Consider the following 13,037-nt stretch of genomic DNA (forward strand, 5'->3'; position numbering starts at 1 on the left):
CTTAATAATAGCTGTGCAAGTGAGACAGAGCAGACACATTGAGAATTGTCATCTTCATTGCCTGCCTTTCCCGAAGAGGCCAAAGCACATCAGTGCACTTGTGGTCTGAGTTCTTTTCAAGGTCACCGCTGCGTTAGAGCAATGTCCTGGTGCCAAGGGGAGTGCTCGCGCTCCACGTGATATGGCTTGGGACACTCGACGCAGACGACGTCATTGAGCGAGGCACTATGAGCTGTGGTTCCAAGCGCAGTATGACACTGTGCGCATTTGTCAATTTCATTCTCTGTCCTGGCAGACCAAAGCACATCATCTTTGGGCCCCGCCATTTGCGTGTTCTGTCCTCGAACCGTCCTCTCTTCCCAAACCTTTTCCGCCGAGGAGCTGAGGACCACATGGGCATAAACGTTTCAAACAAAACAAATACGTCACGTTCAGAGCCATTTAAGGTGCCATCCTTCTTTTCTAGTGGCAGCCGTCCCCATGCAATGCACACCAATGGCCAGACGAACAGTGGGCTTGAACATAAATGATGCAGTGTCGTTTATCACCTTGATACCCCTTACTAATCGGCCCATAGCTAAAGGCAGCTGTGGTGCTTTAGCACCAAGCATGGGCTGTGCCAAGAGTGCCAGGTGTAGTGATGTGGACGTACGCTGGCCCGAATCTCTGTTGCAGGCATCCCCTACCGCAGGGGCTACCTGCTCTACGGTCCCCCTGGCTGTGGCAAGAGCAGCTTCATGTGAGTGATGCCCCACCCCCCAGAATATGTTGTGGTCATCGCATATCGCTGGTTCTGCTATGGGTCATGTGACTAATCTAACCAGTTATTGATTTTCTAATGCTTAAAATGCAATCAAACTTGCTTCTTGCAACATTTCCACCGGTAACACAGTGGCCAGGGCATCTGTGCGTATTGCTAGCTGCCTGCTTCCTTTTAGAAAGATGCTGTGCAATCATATCTTTTCTTGCAGTGTTTAGTTGCTGATGTCTCTTCTTCCCAGTCCTCTTTCTTTTAATGAGGTAGTGCTGCAGTGTTTCAAATGCCTCTGCTCTGAGGACTTCTACATTCTTGTCCTAGATAACCCAGTCAGGCTACAACGTAATACAAGCTAGCCCATCACATTTCTTTCCCATTCACAGTCTGTTACTTTCCACTGCGTCTCGCAAACACCTGAGAAACGGCTGCCAAATTCCTTCCTCATTGTTCCCCCCCATTGCCGTGGCAACAACAGCACGGCCCTGGCGGGCGCCCTGGAGTACAGCATCTGCGTGCTGAACCTGAGCGAGCGGGGCCTGTCGGATGACCGGCTCCAGCACCTCATGTCTGTGGCCCCCCAGCAGAGTATCATCCTCCTTGAGGACATCGACGCCGCCTTCGTCTCCCGAGAGGACACCAGCGCCAGTGAGTGCGCACAGTCTAGCTTGCTTACGGAGGGGGGGGGGGTAGTGTAACTACAGTAAAACCTTGTCACAAGAGACACTCAAGAGACCCTGGAGACATGTCTCTTGTAACCAAGGTCTCTTGTGACCAAAAATTCCAAAAACAGTGCGGAGTCAACCACGACCACTTTGTTATAAATCGTTATCAAAGCATATTCAGACGAGTCAACAAGGAAATCCTCACTATGGCTTAAGAAAGTCAATCATAGTAGTTTTTCGGACTGCCGATTGTATTAGCTTCCTTTCCAACTTTTGCAGGTGAAGCACTTCACCTTGCAAGCGCTCCTGTTCTCACAATACTGTTAAAGTGCTTTTAGACCATTGTCAACCTGCTGACACTTTCTGCCCTACAATACCCTCGTCATCCTAGACCTCTGGTTCATCCTCTTGGGCACCATTTCCTTGCACGAGGATCACACGATCTGTTGGCTCCTCGAACACACAAGGTCCGCATCTGCAGACACAAACCCCTCAAAAGTTTCTCAAACCTCTGCACTCTCTCAGATGTAGGCCCAAGCTTCACGTTCAGGGCAGTTTTCCCACGAGGTCCTTGTTATAAGGCCCCCCTTCATCGTATCTCTTCTAATCAGTGAATTCACTCTAGCCACCTAGAAAAGTTGCCCTTAGTAACAGAGTGTCTCTTGTAACCATGACTTTTGTATTCGGTGTTGGTAACATATTGAACATGGGAAAACCAACCAAACTACTTTGCATTGAAATGTAACCAAATGTCTCTTGTAATGAGGTTCTACTGTATGTCACCAGATTGAAGTCTCACATGTGTAGGTCGGGTTCCGAGCTGCTGCTTCTTCTTCTTCTTCTTTTTTTTTGCAAATTTATGGCCATTTTTTTTTTCAGCAAAAATAGTGAATTGAAAAGTGCCGTCGCCCTGTCCTCCACATTGGTTCACTGTCAGCTATGACAACGGTGTGCTGGCAAAGCCACAGGCTGGCTGAGTTTGGTGCATTGCTACCAAGTTTACACTGTACAACCCGTGTGTGAGCAGGCAAAAAGTCAGTGTTGGCTATGAAATGGGCGAAAAACCAAAACTTTAAAAACTAAGATAGCGTAAAAACATAGTGAGAACATTGAAAACCGGTGTGATACTGTACTCATGGTTGGTGCAGCGGCCATGAACAGCACATGTGGGCACGCATTACAGATGAAGTAAAGCTTCCACTTATCGTCAGCTAATGGATTGCACGGGTCAAACTGTGTAATCCAGCTACAGGTATTACTTTGACACTTCAACTTCACCGTCCCTAGTGTGTAGAGCACAGATGTGACAACTGCGTTTTATGCAATTATGCACACAGTGCAATGTATGAATGAGAAAGGACAGCGCTTAGCAAACAGACATATTGATTGTTCGAGATGGTACCATCATGTGTGCAGAAACAGTGGCCAACACTGGCATGAATAACCTGGTCTCACTACAAAACAGTTGCAGGGTAAATCGAAGAGTTCCTTGAAGTCCCAGCTGTCGGGAAAAAATCTCAGCTGCGACATCCGTCATCGTTGAACGACCACCTTACACAAAGCTACTGCAACTAGCGCCACGCCACGCTTTGCATTCATTCAAAAGAAATAAATCAATCCTTTTTTAGCAGCGAAGCTGTTTAGCAAATTGTACTTTTTCGTGCCCGCAGTTAAAAATACCAAGAAATTGGTGAGTGCATGCACGTGAACACGGACCTCGTGGCGACTGCTCAGCAATTAAGAAAACCTAGCAGTGTGTGTGCGCTTCACAACAACCGCCCAGTGTCCCTGGCGCACGTTTGTCAACCCAGGCATACCCACTTAGGTAGATTAGTGAAGATTGACAAAAAAGAAAAAGAAAACTTCAGAACTTCAAAAAATCGTGGCCACACTTGCTCGGAATGAGAAAGGCACGTCATAGCGTATGCCCCTCCGAGCTGATGTCGAATGATTATCACTCCCAAAAAAATGAAAGGAGCTCATACTTATAGCAACAATGAGGGAGTAAAGGTCTTTGTGGGAGCAAAGGAGTACCAGATCGGCAGCAAGCCTGGACTCAAACCTTTGTGATGGCAGTGGAAGTTGCGTACAGCTTCGCTACCTTCAAGTATTGCATGTTAGTGTGAGCTTCCTTCATTTTTTTGCAGGAGCAGTGCACAGCAGCATGGCAACAGCCGCAGTATGAAAATGCTTTTTAACGCATTCACACTGTAGTTTGATTTTGTGTTGGTTCTATTACATCCGTTCCGTGCTTCCCTCCCCAACTTTTTCCCCTCATTGCTGTTGTATCAAAGCTTGGTTTATGCTGACATTATTGTTTGCCCCTCCTGCTTTGGCCTCTGGCAAGCAGTATTTTGAAGTAAGAAAGATAAATATAATAATAACGGCATGTTTGGCGGGGTTGGGGGTAATAAAGGAAGAGAAGAAGACTAAAGCTGTGTGTGTGTGTGTGTGTGTGTGTGTGTGTGTGTGCAGTGAAGGCAGCTTACGAGGGCCTGAGCAGGGTGACCTTCAGTGGCCTGCTCAACATGCTCGACGGGGTGGCCTCCGCTGAGGCACGCATTGTCTTCATGACCACCAACCACCTCGACCGGTGAGTCCCGGCACCACTTCTCGCTCTTGCCTTAATTAAAGAAGAGGGGAGGGAGAGCCCTAAATCCCTCCCACTGCAGGCTAGTCAGATCCAGAATCCTGCGTGCTACCTTGCTTTTTGATTGCGCCTGGTCGATGGGACAGACATTCCCTAGGCACTCACCAGTTTGGCCGTACATAACCGAAAATTTTGGATGAAAGTTCGGAAATACGGAACCTAAACGCGCAAGCACTTTCCACTTTTTATTTGCTGTAAGCTTGTTGTGTTAGCAGATCAGTGCAGTAGAGTCTTCCTTGCTGCTGCTATATAGCTGAAAACAAATACTATATCACGCAGCTGTCACCTTACGGACTTTCAAAACAGATAGCGGAGTCTGGCACCAAACGCCTTTTAAGTTGGAAGTTTTTCTAGCCATTGCCAAGAAAGGGGCTGTATTTTCATGCTTAAGCCCACTCGTGCATATGGCCCATGTTATAGACATTTAGAGCAAATGCTATTTGCTCTAAATGTCATTAGATCTGCCGTGTGACGGGGGTTATTAGTTGATCGTGAGGCATAACTGTGCAGGAACCTCCAGAACTGTCAGGGGTCTCGTCTAAGAGGTGTTCCTACCCTGTCAATGTAGGCTTGACTGTCCCATTTCAACAGCTGCTCGGCTTGTCTTCTATAATCACTGAACATTTTGTACACCGCTGGGTAGCCTGAAACCTTGTGAAGGTGATGCAGGTGTGCTTAAGGGGGGACGCGGCTTTCAACTTCGGAAAAATGACCAAAACATCGTTTTTTTGAAACCCACATATTCGGCTTCTATGTTTCCTATTCTGTGCGTCTGCAAAGTTTTTACGCTGAAAAGCGTCGCAAAGTGGCATAAAAAATACTTTTGTCAGGCGCGGTGACAAACTATCAGCGCAAAAGGGTGAAAAAACGGCAATTTTCGGAGCGCTCTATCTCCGCAACGGTGCCACCGGGCGCGGCCATTTTGATATGGTTAGATCGGCCGAGCAATCGTCTTTCCGGTTCCGCTCGTCTCTTGTATCTTCGTTCATTCACAAACGCATAAACGGCAGAAAAGAAACGACGCACAAACGAAGCTAGAAATAGATGCTGAAGCGCTGTTGGTCCTCCGGTCGGCGCGCAGAACAACGACCCTCCTGATTGGATGTCGCGGGCGCAACGCAAGATGGCGGCCGCCTGAGCTGCGTAGCGAGCGGATTGAGTTCATTTTCGCCGCTTCGCTCGGCCGAGTTTCTGCTCAATCTGCGGTATTCAACACGCACGTTATCGCGATGGGAATGCCAGAGATAACGAGCCAGATTACGGGAAGTTGTGTGGCTCGAAAGGCGGAGGTCATCGAACGCTTCGTGGTGCGCGTGACTCTACCGTCGCCAGACCTTGGAGGGTGACGCTGTGTGCGCACTTGCGATAGCGGTTCGTGAAGCGAACTTTTAGTCGGATTTGCGATGTTTACACGCTTAGTTATTGCTGTGTTTTGACTGTGGGCTCGCTAGCCTTGAGAAAGAAACGGTCGACGCGTCAAACGCTGCGGCGTGCACGGCATAGCCGACGCGCATTGGAGCATCACATGACTGGGCAACCGGTTACGATTGAACGCCAGTAGTTGTAATTAATGCCTGCGACGTTAGATTTAATCTTAAAAGCGACCTGACCAGCCATATCAGGTATAATCAAAGTTCGATATGTCGCGGTAAGCGTGCGCTGCGATGCGCGCGAGCCATATCGCCTTTCTTGCGCTACGTTTCCCGTGCACTTGTAATTTTCATGCAAACAGGGTTGAGTTAGTAATATAGGAATAAAAATATGCTCTCTGCGTTAAAAATGTACGTTACTGTGGCAGCATTTAACAGTGATTTTAGGGAAATTATTGATACCATTGCTTAGGGCATACTGGCTGTGCTGTGAGAAATATTGGATGCCTTGAATGTCAAAAGTAGTAAAAAATATGCTCTTGCATTGAAGTTGGGAGTTATGCAGAATATTCTACCAAGCTTCAAAGTAGCTCATTTTCATCCTTGTGGTATGCAAACTTTTGGCATTGAACACCTGCACGTATGAGTACTAAGTTGCTGTGCCAGGCAAGATAAAACATAAAAAAAGCCAAAAATGTTCAAATTTAAGTAAAAAAAAATGCTTAACTTGTTGCCATGGTGACAACACTGCAAAAGGAGGTTGTCCAGCGCGATACAGCCAACCAGCTAACCTACTTTGCATTGAAAGCCCATTGAAACCCATCTTCCCCTCCGTTTGGTTTGCAAAGGGGGTAGTACTCTTCACAGAGGAGCTGAAAATTATGTTTTGGGGAAAGAGAAAGGCTGTAAAAGGCACTCCAATTTCAAGGCAAGGCCTTCCAGAAGCCCCATGTTCAAAAGGACATGAAAGGCTGCAACCGTGGCGACTTTTGATAAGTGAAACCTATGTTGCAACTTCGGAAGCCGTTTTCTCAAAACAGTTTTTTTTGCCACCTATGTCGCTTGTACCAGGGATTTCTTCGTGACCACTGGGTCTATTTTGATTCCGTTTCTTGCATTACATTCCTTGATGAACAGTTCAGGTCGTGACACTTTTGGTTTTCCAGATTTGTTTTTTGTGACTTTTTTATTCAAATAGTCGTTCACAGTCGACATGCCTGTTGCACATTAACCTCTAAAAAAATGAAAACTAAAAAATATTGTTTTGTAAAAAAAAAAATTCTAAAACTGTCACGACCTCGCCCATTCATTTGGTAATGCAAAGCACTTCGAACAAGTGTTCTATCGTGTTTTATAAGTCGCTCAAGCTTGGTACAAGCGGAACAGAAAGAAAATTTAATAAATAAAAAAGTTATCGAAATATTATCTTGAAATTTTTATGGTGTTATCACAGAAGCATTTCCAGTGGCTGTGCCAATTTTCATTAAAATCCACTCAGAAATAAAAAAGTTGATTTTGAAAGCCACGTCCCCCCTTAAGACACTGTTGCAGCTCTATAGAAAACCAAAGTGGATAGACAGATGGACGGGAAGTGAGCTGCAGGATGAACCTGGCCATTGCGTCCTGCAGTGCAGTGGTCAATTTGGCTGTGGCCAATTCTGCTCGGTGGTCACTCAGCACGTCTGGCCAGTCGTAGTCCCTTAGGAACACATAAAGGCAGAGGAAGTCCCCACGGTCAACGTGGAACTTACCGTATTTTTTCACGTATAACCCGCCCCTGCATATAATCCGCACCCCCACTTTCAGCTCATTGGAAAAGAAAAAAAAAAACCTCATGTATTGTCCGCACATTTGATACAGGAAAGGCTGCACCAAAGCTACTGCTGAAACAACACATCACGCACTACATGTACAGAAAAAGCATACATTTAGCAAGTAAAATACACTGACTGCAAGGCGAAAGTCTCAATTCACTAACAAAATTCAGTTGTTAGAGTGTGCTCGACCTTGTTTTTTCTTCCTTGTCCTTGTATGTTTTGTGAAATAGCTGCCAAGGAGGGCTTAGTCAGTGTTACTGCGTAGGAGCTTCACGGCACAACGCGCAGTGCCGTGAAGCTGCACTAAAGGAAGAACCCCGCGTATTACCCGCACCCCTACTTTGCCACTGAAATTTTCAAATTTTTGGTGCGGTTTATACGTGCGAAAATGCGGTAGTTTGTGCTGGAGGAACTCGCCACACAGCTTTCAGTGAGAACAGGAGCTCTGGAGGAGGATGATAGCTATCCACCCGTGTTAATGGAGCACCTGCCCTCTGGACGCAATCATCAGGAGAGGACGTTAGTATGAGGTCAAGAAATTTTCCCTGGTTGTTTAGGCAAGTGTTCTTTTGATATGGGCCATGAAACATGATGAGCTCCAACATTTCAGGGAAGCTTGCATTCACGCACACGACTTGAATGGCGAAGCTGTTGTAGGTGAGAATCGCCAGACACAGTTAAGTTTATTTGCATAGTTGAGGTGCTAGTAATCGTCGTCGTAGGCATCGAAGAGGCCGTCGTCTTCCTTCCTCGCGGCGAGTGGTGGATGCAAAGTCATCCTCATCATAGTAGACGTCCACCAGCTGTTTGTCATCGACTCGAGGCAGCCGTGGCGGGATCTGCAAGTCGACGCATGATGGATTGGCACACTCGTAGCCATGTCTCCAATTATCCCTAATGGCTTCTGGAGAATGTGGCAGCCACGGTGGCCAATCCCAACCAGGGTGTATTTTCATCTTTAGCACTGGAGTATTTTTTTTTTTTCCTCAGCATTTTTTTTTTATATTTGCTCCTGCAATGGCAAACTTAAGGCTTGTACAGCAGCTCCGCTGTTAAAAGATGACCACAAATGTCGGACTCAACTTGAAATGTGTTTTACGATTTTTTTTTTAGATATTTTGTTCATTGTGCATCTTACTGACCTCTGCCTTCTGTTTTCATTTTGAATCACATGAACGTTACTCCTTAGTATTAAAACTGTAGTATGTCATTTTATTTCTTTGCATGCCTGTTAGAGAGTGACAGCATCTGGCGACATGGTGTCAGCCAATCCTGCAATTGACCGGAGGTAAAATGCTGTGTCATTTGGGGAATTCAGCAGGGCTCAGGGAATTTGAAAATGTCAACTTGGTAGACACTGCGGCGGTTCCCAATGTTATACAACATAAAAACAGATATGAAAAAAAAAAGCTACTGAGTCTCCATTATTTCTACCGTTTTCCTTGTTATCTAGCTTTCTTTGCGACGTCGACATTGGCAAGTGTTATTTGAACAGGGCAATATCTCTGGTTAAGCAAAATTCTATTCGTGTTATTGGCCTCCCTCTAAGCATTGTAGGTGAGTTCTTAAGAACACCGACAGCATGTTCACTGGGGTTGTGCAAATATTCAAAGCTTGTCAATATCGAAGTGAGTAGTGCAATATTCAATTCAGCTTTCAGTCAAACGGCACTAATCTGACAACTTCCAAATATTTTTCAAAGTTTGAAAACACAAAGGGATGGCTATTTCAATGAACTGTGTTACATCAAATCGTGCCTTTTTGACAATGAGGAATGCCCTGAGTTAGAACTAGTTGACGACAGGAGATATCACAATTTTTTGGTTGCCTCCGATGAGCCGTGACAAACATGCACTAGTTTCCTCTGCTAGAGTTAATGGGCTTTCCCACAAGGCAGTAGTGACGTGCTGTGAAGGCTCCACGAGAGAGCTGTTGGCTGCCGTGCAAACTTGCTGTCACAAACAAATGGGAGCCATGCCCACGCACAAAAAGAAAAGAGGCAGCAGGCACACAATGTTCAGTCTGTCAAAAGTTTCTGAAGTAAAAAAAAAATTTGAGGTAGTACAAGCTTACCCTTTGAGTGAGGGCGAAACTTTTTATGCCAGGAAGCTGGAGATACTAACTTGTTTCTTTCTTTCCGTCATAAAATATTTTGGCCGCACCGAGTCGTTAAGCTTTTGCTTTGAATTTTTTGTGGCCCAAAATGTTTAGCGTGGCCTAGAAAATTTTTACAAGGACTGCACAGATTCATGACGTACACAGTTCCCTTACTACACCCAAGGCCTCGTCTCTATCCCTCACTTGTAAATGTGGCCACCGGTGTTGACGCTCTCTTTTGTAGCCACTGCTTCAAAGCTTTCTTTGAGGCTCATACCCTCTAAGGGTATGTGTATGTGCCCATTTCAAAGCCCCCCCCTGGTCTTGGGGGAGCCAGAAAGGGCCACATGGAAAGGTTGATATTGGAAAGGATATTCGGTAGTCATGGTATGCGTTGCGCAGCTGAGAAGGCTCCGACATACGTAGCAGCCAGGTGCAGAGTGCCACGTACTGCTGTCAAAGCTCATCATGCATCGCTTGGACTTTGTAGAGCTTTGCTGCAACATCGCTAAACAAATTCTTCACAGTCTTTCCACGCCCCTTTGCTTTTGCGGGTTTTGTTTGCTTGAGCAAGCGAACAAAACCGTTTGGACAGCCTAGGTCTCTGCAAGGAGTACTGGAGTGGTGAACAAGGGCTTTCAGAGTGCAGGGTACGCAGTGCCAAGAGGTGAAGCCACCCTATCTCACTGTGTCGTGATGTAGAAAAGTTTGGGGGAGCTTTACGGAACTACTAGGCGTGGGGAGGGGAAATGTATTCCCCAGAAGCAAGCAAGGCAGATGTGTGTGTCGGTTTGTCCATGAATAGTAAAATTTGCCTTAATGGGGAGAGTCGCTGCCTTGACTCGGTATTTGGCATACATGTGTTCACTCCCATAGTTGTTCTAGGCATTTTTTTTTTCCCTCTTCCTTGGAGTGCTGGATAATTTGTGGCGAGCCATGATGTGGTTGGACCTAGATGGGATGATGGGTTGTCACGTTTCGCCTCCACGCCTTGGTGTCCAGGCAACGCTGCTCGTATAAACATTGCCTAATGCGCTGTGCGCTTTTCAATGGGAAGGGTAGGGCTGCTTAGTTCAGGCACTCATCCGCTACGTCCCGCGCGCCAGTGGACATCCAGCCTTACGTCACTGCTCGCGAGTCGCGAACGGTGCTCCCACTTTTACGACGTGTGCCTGTCAGCTTGCCTGTTGGGTTTCAAGAGCCGTTTCGCTCACATAGCCGCGACGGGGTGCTAGTTCTGGGGCGCACTGGGGATCTCGTTCAATGTGTCGCTCGCTTCATACTTGCTGCATTTTTCGAAAGATAACTGATGATGGCGGAACTGAAATAGTGTAAGAACATATTAATTGTCGGGTAGACAAATAGCAAACAGAAAAACGATATGTATTTTCGGATGGTACAGCCATTATTTTACTGATATTTGTCTCTCTGGAGGATTTAGGGAACAAAAATTTGTGTGCACAGTTTTTCTTCAGGCGCTCACTCTACCATTACTTTCAAAAAATATCACAAGCTTGTAAATTTCAGAAGATTATCGAAAACAAAAGAATAAGGAGCTGACGGCCCAGCCACGCTGTCCGGGCGCTTCTACAGTGCAGTCCTCAATTTTAAAACTGTGTACCGATGCGGAGTGCGAACAGCGTGGACAAAACAGGGCCCAAACGCAAAGGGGACACAGGGAGGATGCCCCACTCAGAAAATTTCGGGGCCCGTAATCCAAGTACCAAGCGCGCAAAGGCGGCATCAGCCTGTGGCACCACAACTGATTTTGTGTCCGTGGCAAAGGCGGCTTGATCAGCGACAGACCAAGACAGACAGGCACGGTGATAATGAGAAGGCGTAGGAGCGCCGCCTGGGGAACACTAAACAAACTGTCAACTATTTTGCATAGTTTCATCTTGAATATCCAACAACACGTCAGCATGCTGCGGACCCATGGACGTCTTGTGACCCTTTTCTGGATACCGGCTCACGCTGGAATCTCGGGCAATGTAAGGCTCACGCACTTGCGCAACAAGCCACAAGGGACACATCAACTGGGAAAAGCGGCATCACCCGGGCTTACCCCTTCTCTTCTGAGCATGGACATTCTCCTGAGCTTCCTTTGATCATAGTGCCATCACCTGCATCTCAGGATGAGCAGACGGATGAGAACTGTAAACTACCGGCATTCTATCGCAAAAAAAAAAAAAAAAAAAAACTGTGAAAACACAGCGGAGGAACCTTCACCCACTTCGGGCTCGGAATTTTACACCCGCTGCAAGGTGGAAAGGAAGTTGCAACTACGAGCGTCTCTAGGAGTGAAGCGTCCAGTCATACCTCAGCATTGGCCCCGGAAATGGCACACGATCGTTCACAGGATTAGAACGGGATCGGCAAGAACCCCGCACTTTCACACCACAAGATTTGGCAGCCTGGATGACCCGAAATGTTCGCGGTGCTCAGCCAATAATGACATTGCACATATCCTGTGGGACTGCCCTCGCTTTGCCGACTGTCCACAACAAGCCTTCAAAACCGTAGGATTGGCAATCCCACCGAGCCTTAATGATTGGCTTTATACAGGCAGTTCCAATCAGAGCGAAGAACGGCGCCTGCCCGTCGCTCTACGAAACTTCGTCGAGAACTCTGGTCTTCACCATTTCCTTTAATTCCACACCCAATTGGCTGTACCATTGGATGTTGCCTACTTTTCCCTCAACTCCCATTACCTAATCCCTCTCCCCTACTAGACACCAAAATTCGCTGAAGCGTAACATGGCGTCTTTGTATCCCTTGTACATAAAATAAATGCGTGTTACCACCCACCACCAACAAGTGGCGCTGGCCGGCGGACATGAAAGCACGCAGGAAGGCTACGAAGCGGGAAAGGGTAGGAGAGCGCAGCAGGAGAGTGGCTGTTTGGTCATTTTTCGCTCACGTGTTAGGCAATGATTATACAGGCGGCGTTGGTCCAGGTATACTCACACGAGGTGGAATTTGTCGTCAGGGGAACGGACAATAGCCTCCTCCATTTTCGATGTCTGTCAGGTTGCCTCCTCCCAATGGTGCACCTGGTTCACTGCTGGGGTTCTCTCACAGGACATCACGATGAAGCACCACAGTCCTGCTCACCAAGCTTTTGTCACTCTAGCATCACTCAACAGCAACTGCTGAATCAGTTCCTTTCTTCTACAGCAGCGAGTAGCGGGCGATTTAGGTTATAAGCGTATCACTCTCATTTTAACGTGCATCATATATATTTTTTTTTTCAGGCATGTGGGAAGGCTTGTGGGGGGTGAGAGAGAGGGGGTGACGATTAGCAAGCTTGCAGAATTATGGTTCAAGTGCGTCTATGCTGTTTTCATACATAACAGTTTTTTAAAACACAGCAAAGAATTCTTTTTTTTTTTAAAAAGAAGAAAATCAACGTTTTAGCTGACATACATCACAAGTCGAGATAAGTCCGCAAATAATCCGTATTAGCGTAGCGCGCGCATTGGGGATGAGGTTTTTTCTTTGTAAGTACGTACTTGTTTGTCTTTCTTTATTTGAAAAACAATATGAACGGGAAAATGCAAGTTTACTGACAGTTTTAGAAACAGTAGGCTTCGGTTTATTACCGAACTTTCTTGCCTAGTGATGCGCCACTGTTGTCGAGGCTACTCATTTGGCCGCTGAATGAGCTTGCCAACCTCAGTTAGC

General features: G+C 46.6%; 1 protein-coding gene across 1 annotated transcript in view; it reads left to right on the forward strand.

Moving 5' to 3' along the window:
• The window catches only part of LOC144166302 (mitochondrial chaperone BCS1-like), a 48,964-nt gene that overhangs the window by 15,976 nt on the left and 19,951 nt on the right, over window positions 1–13,037 (forward strand). Inside the window, exons 5-7 of the mRNA XM_077695834.1 lie at window positions 676–739; window positions 1,233–1,402; window positions 3,895–4,012. Coding sequence (XP_077551960.1) covers window positions 676–739; window positions 1,233–1,402; window positions 3,895–4,012 — 352 coding nt within the window. The remainder of the gene's footprint in view (window positions 1–675; window positions 740–1,232; window positions 1,403–3,894; window positions 4,013–13,037) is intronic.

The sequence above is a fragment of the Haemaphysalis longicornis genome, unplaced genomic scaffold (genome assembly GCF_048455015.1).
Source record: "Haemaphysalis longicornis isolate Haplotype H1 unplaced genomic scaffold, Haemaphysalis longicornis Haplotype H1 scaffold_167, whole genome shotgun sequence".
In the NCBI taxonomy this organism is placed as follows: Eukaryota; Metazoa; Arthropoda; class Arachnida; order Ixodida; family Ixodidae; genus Haemaphysalis; species Haemaphysalis longicornis.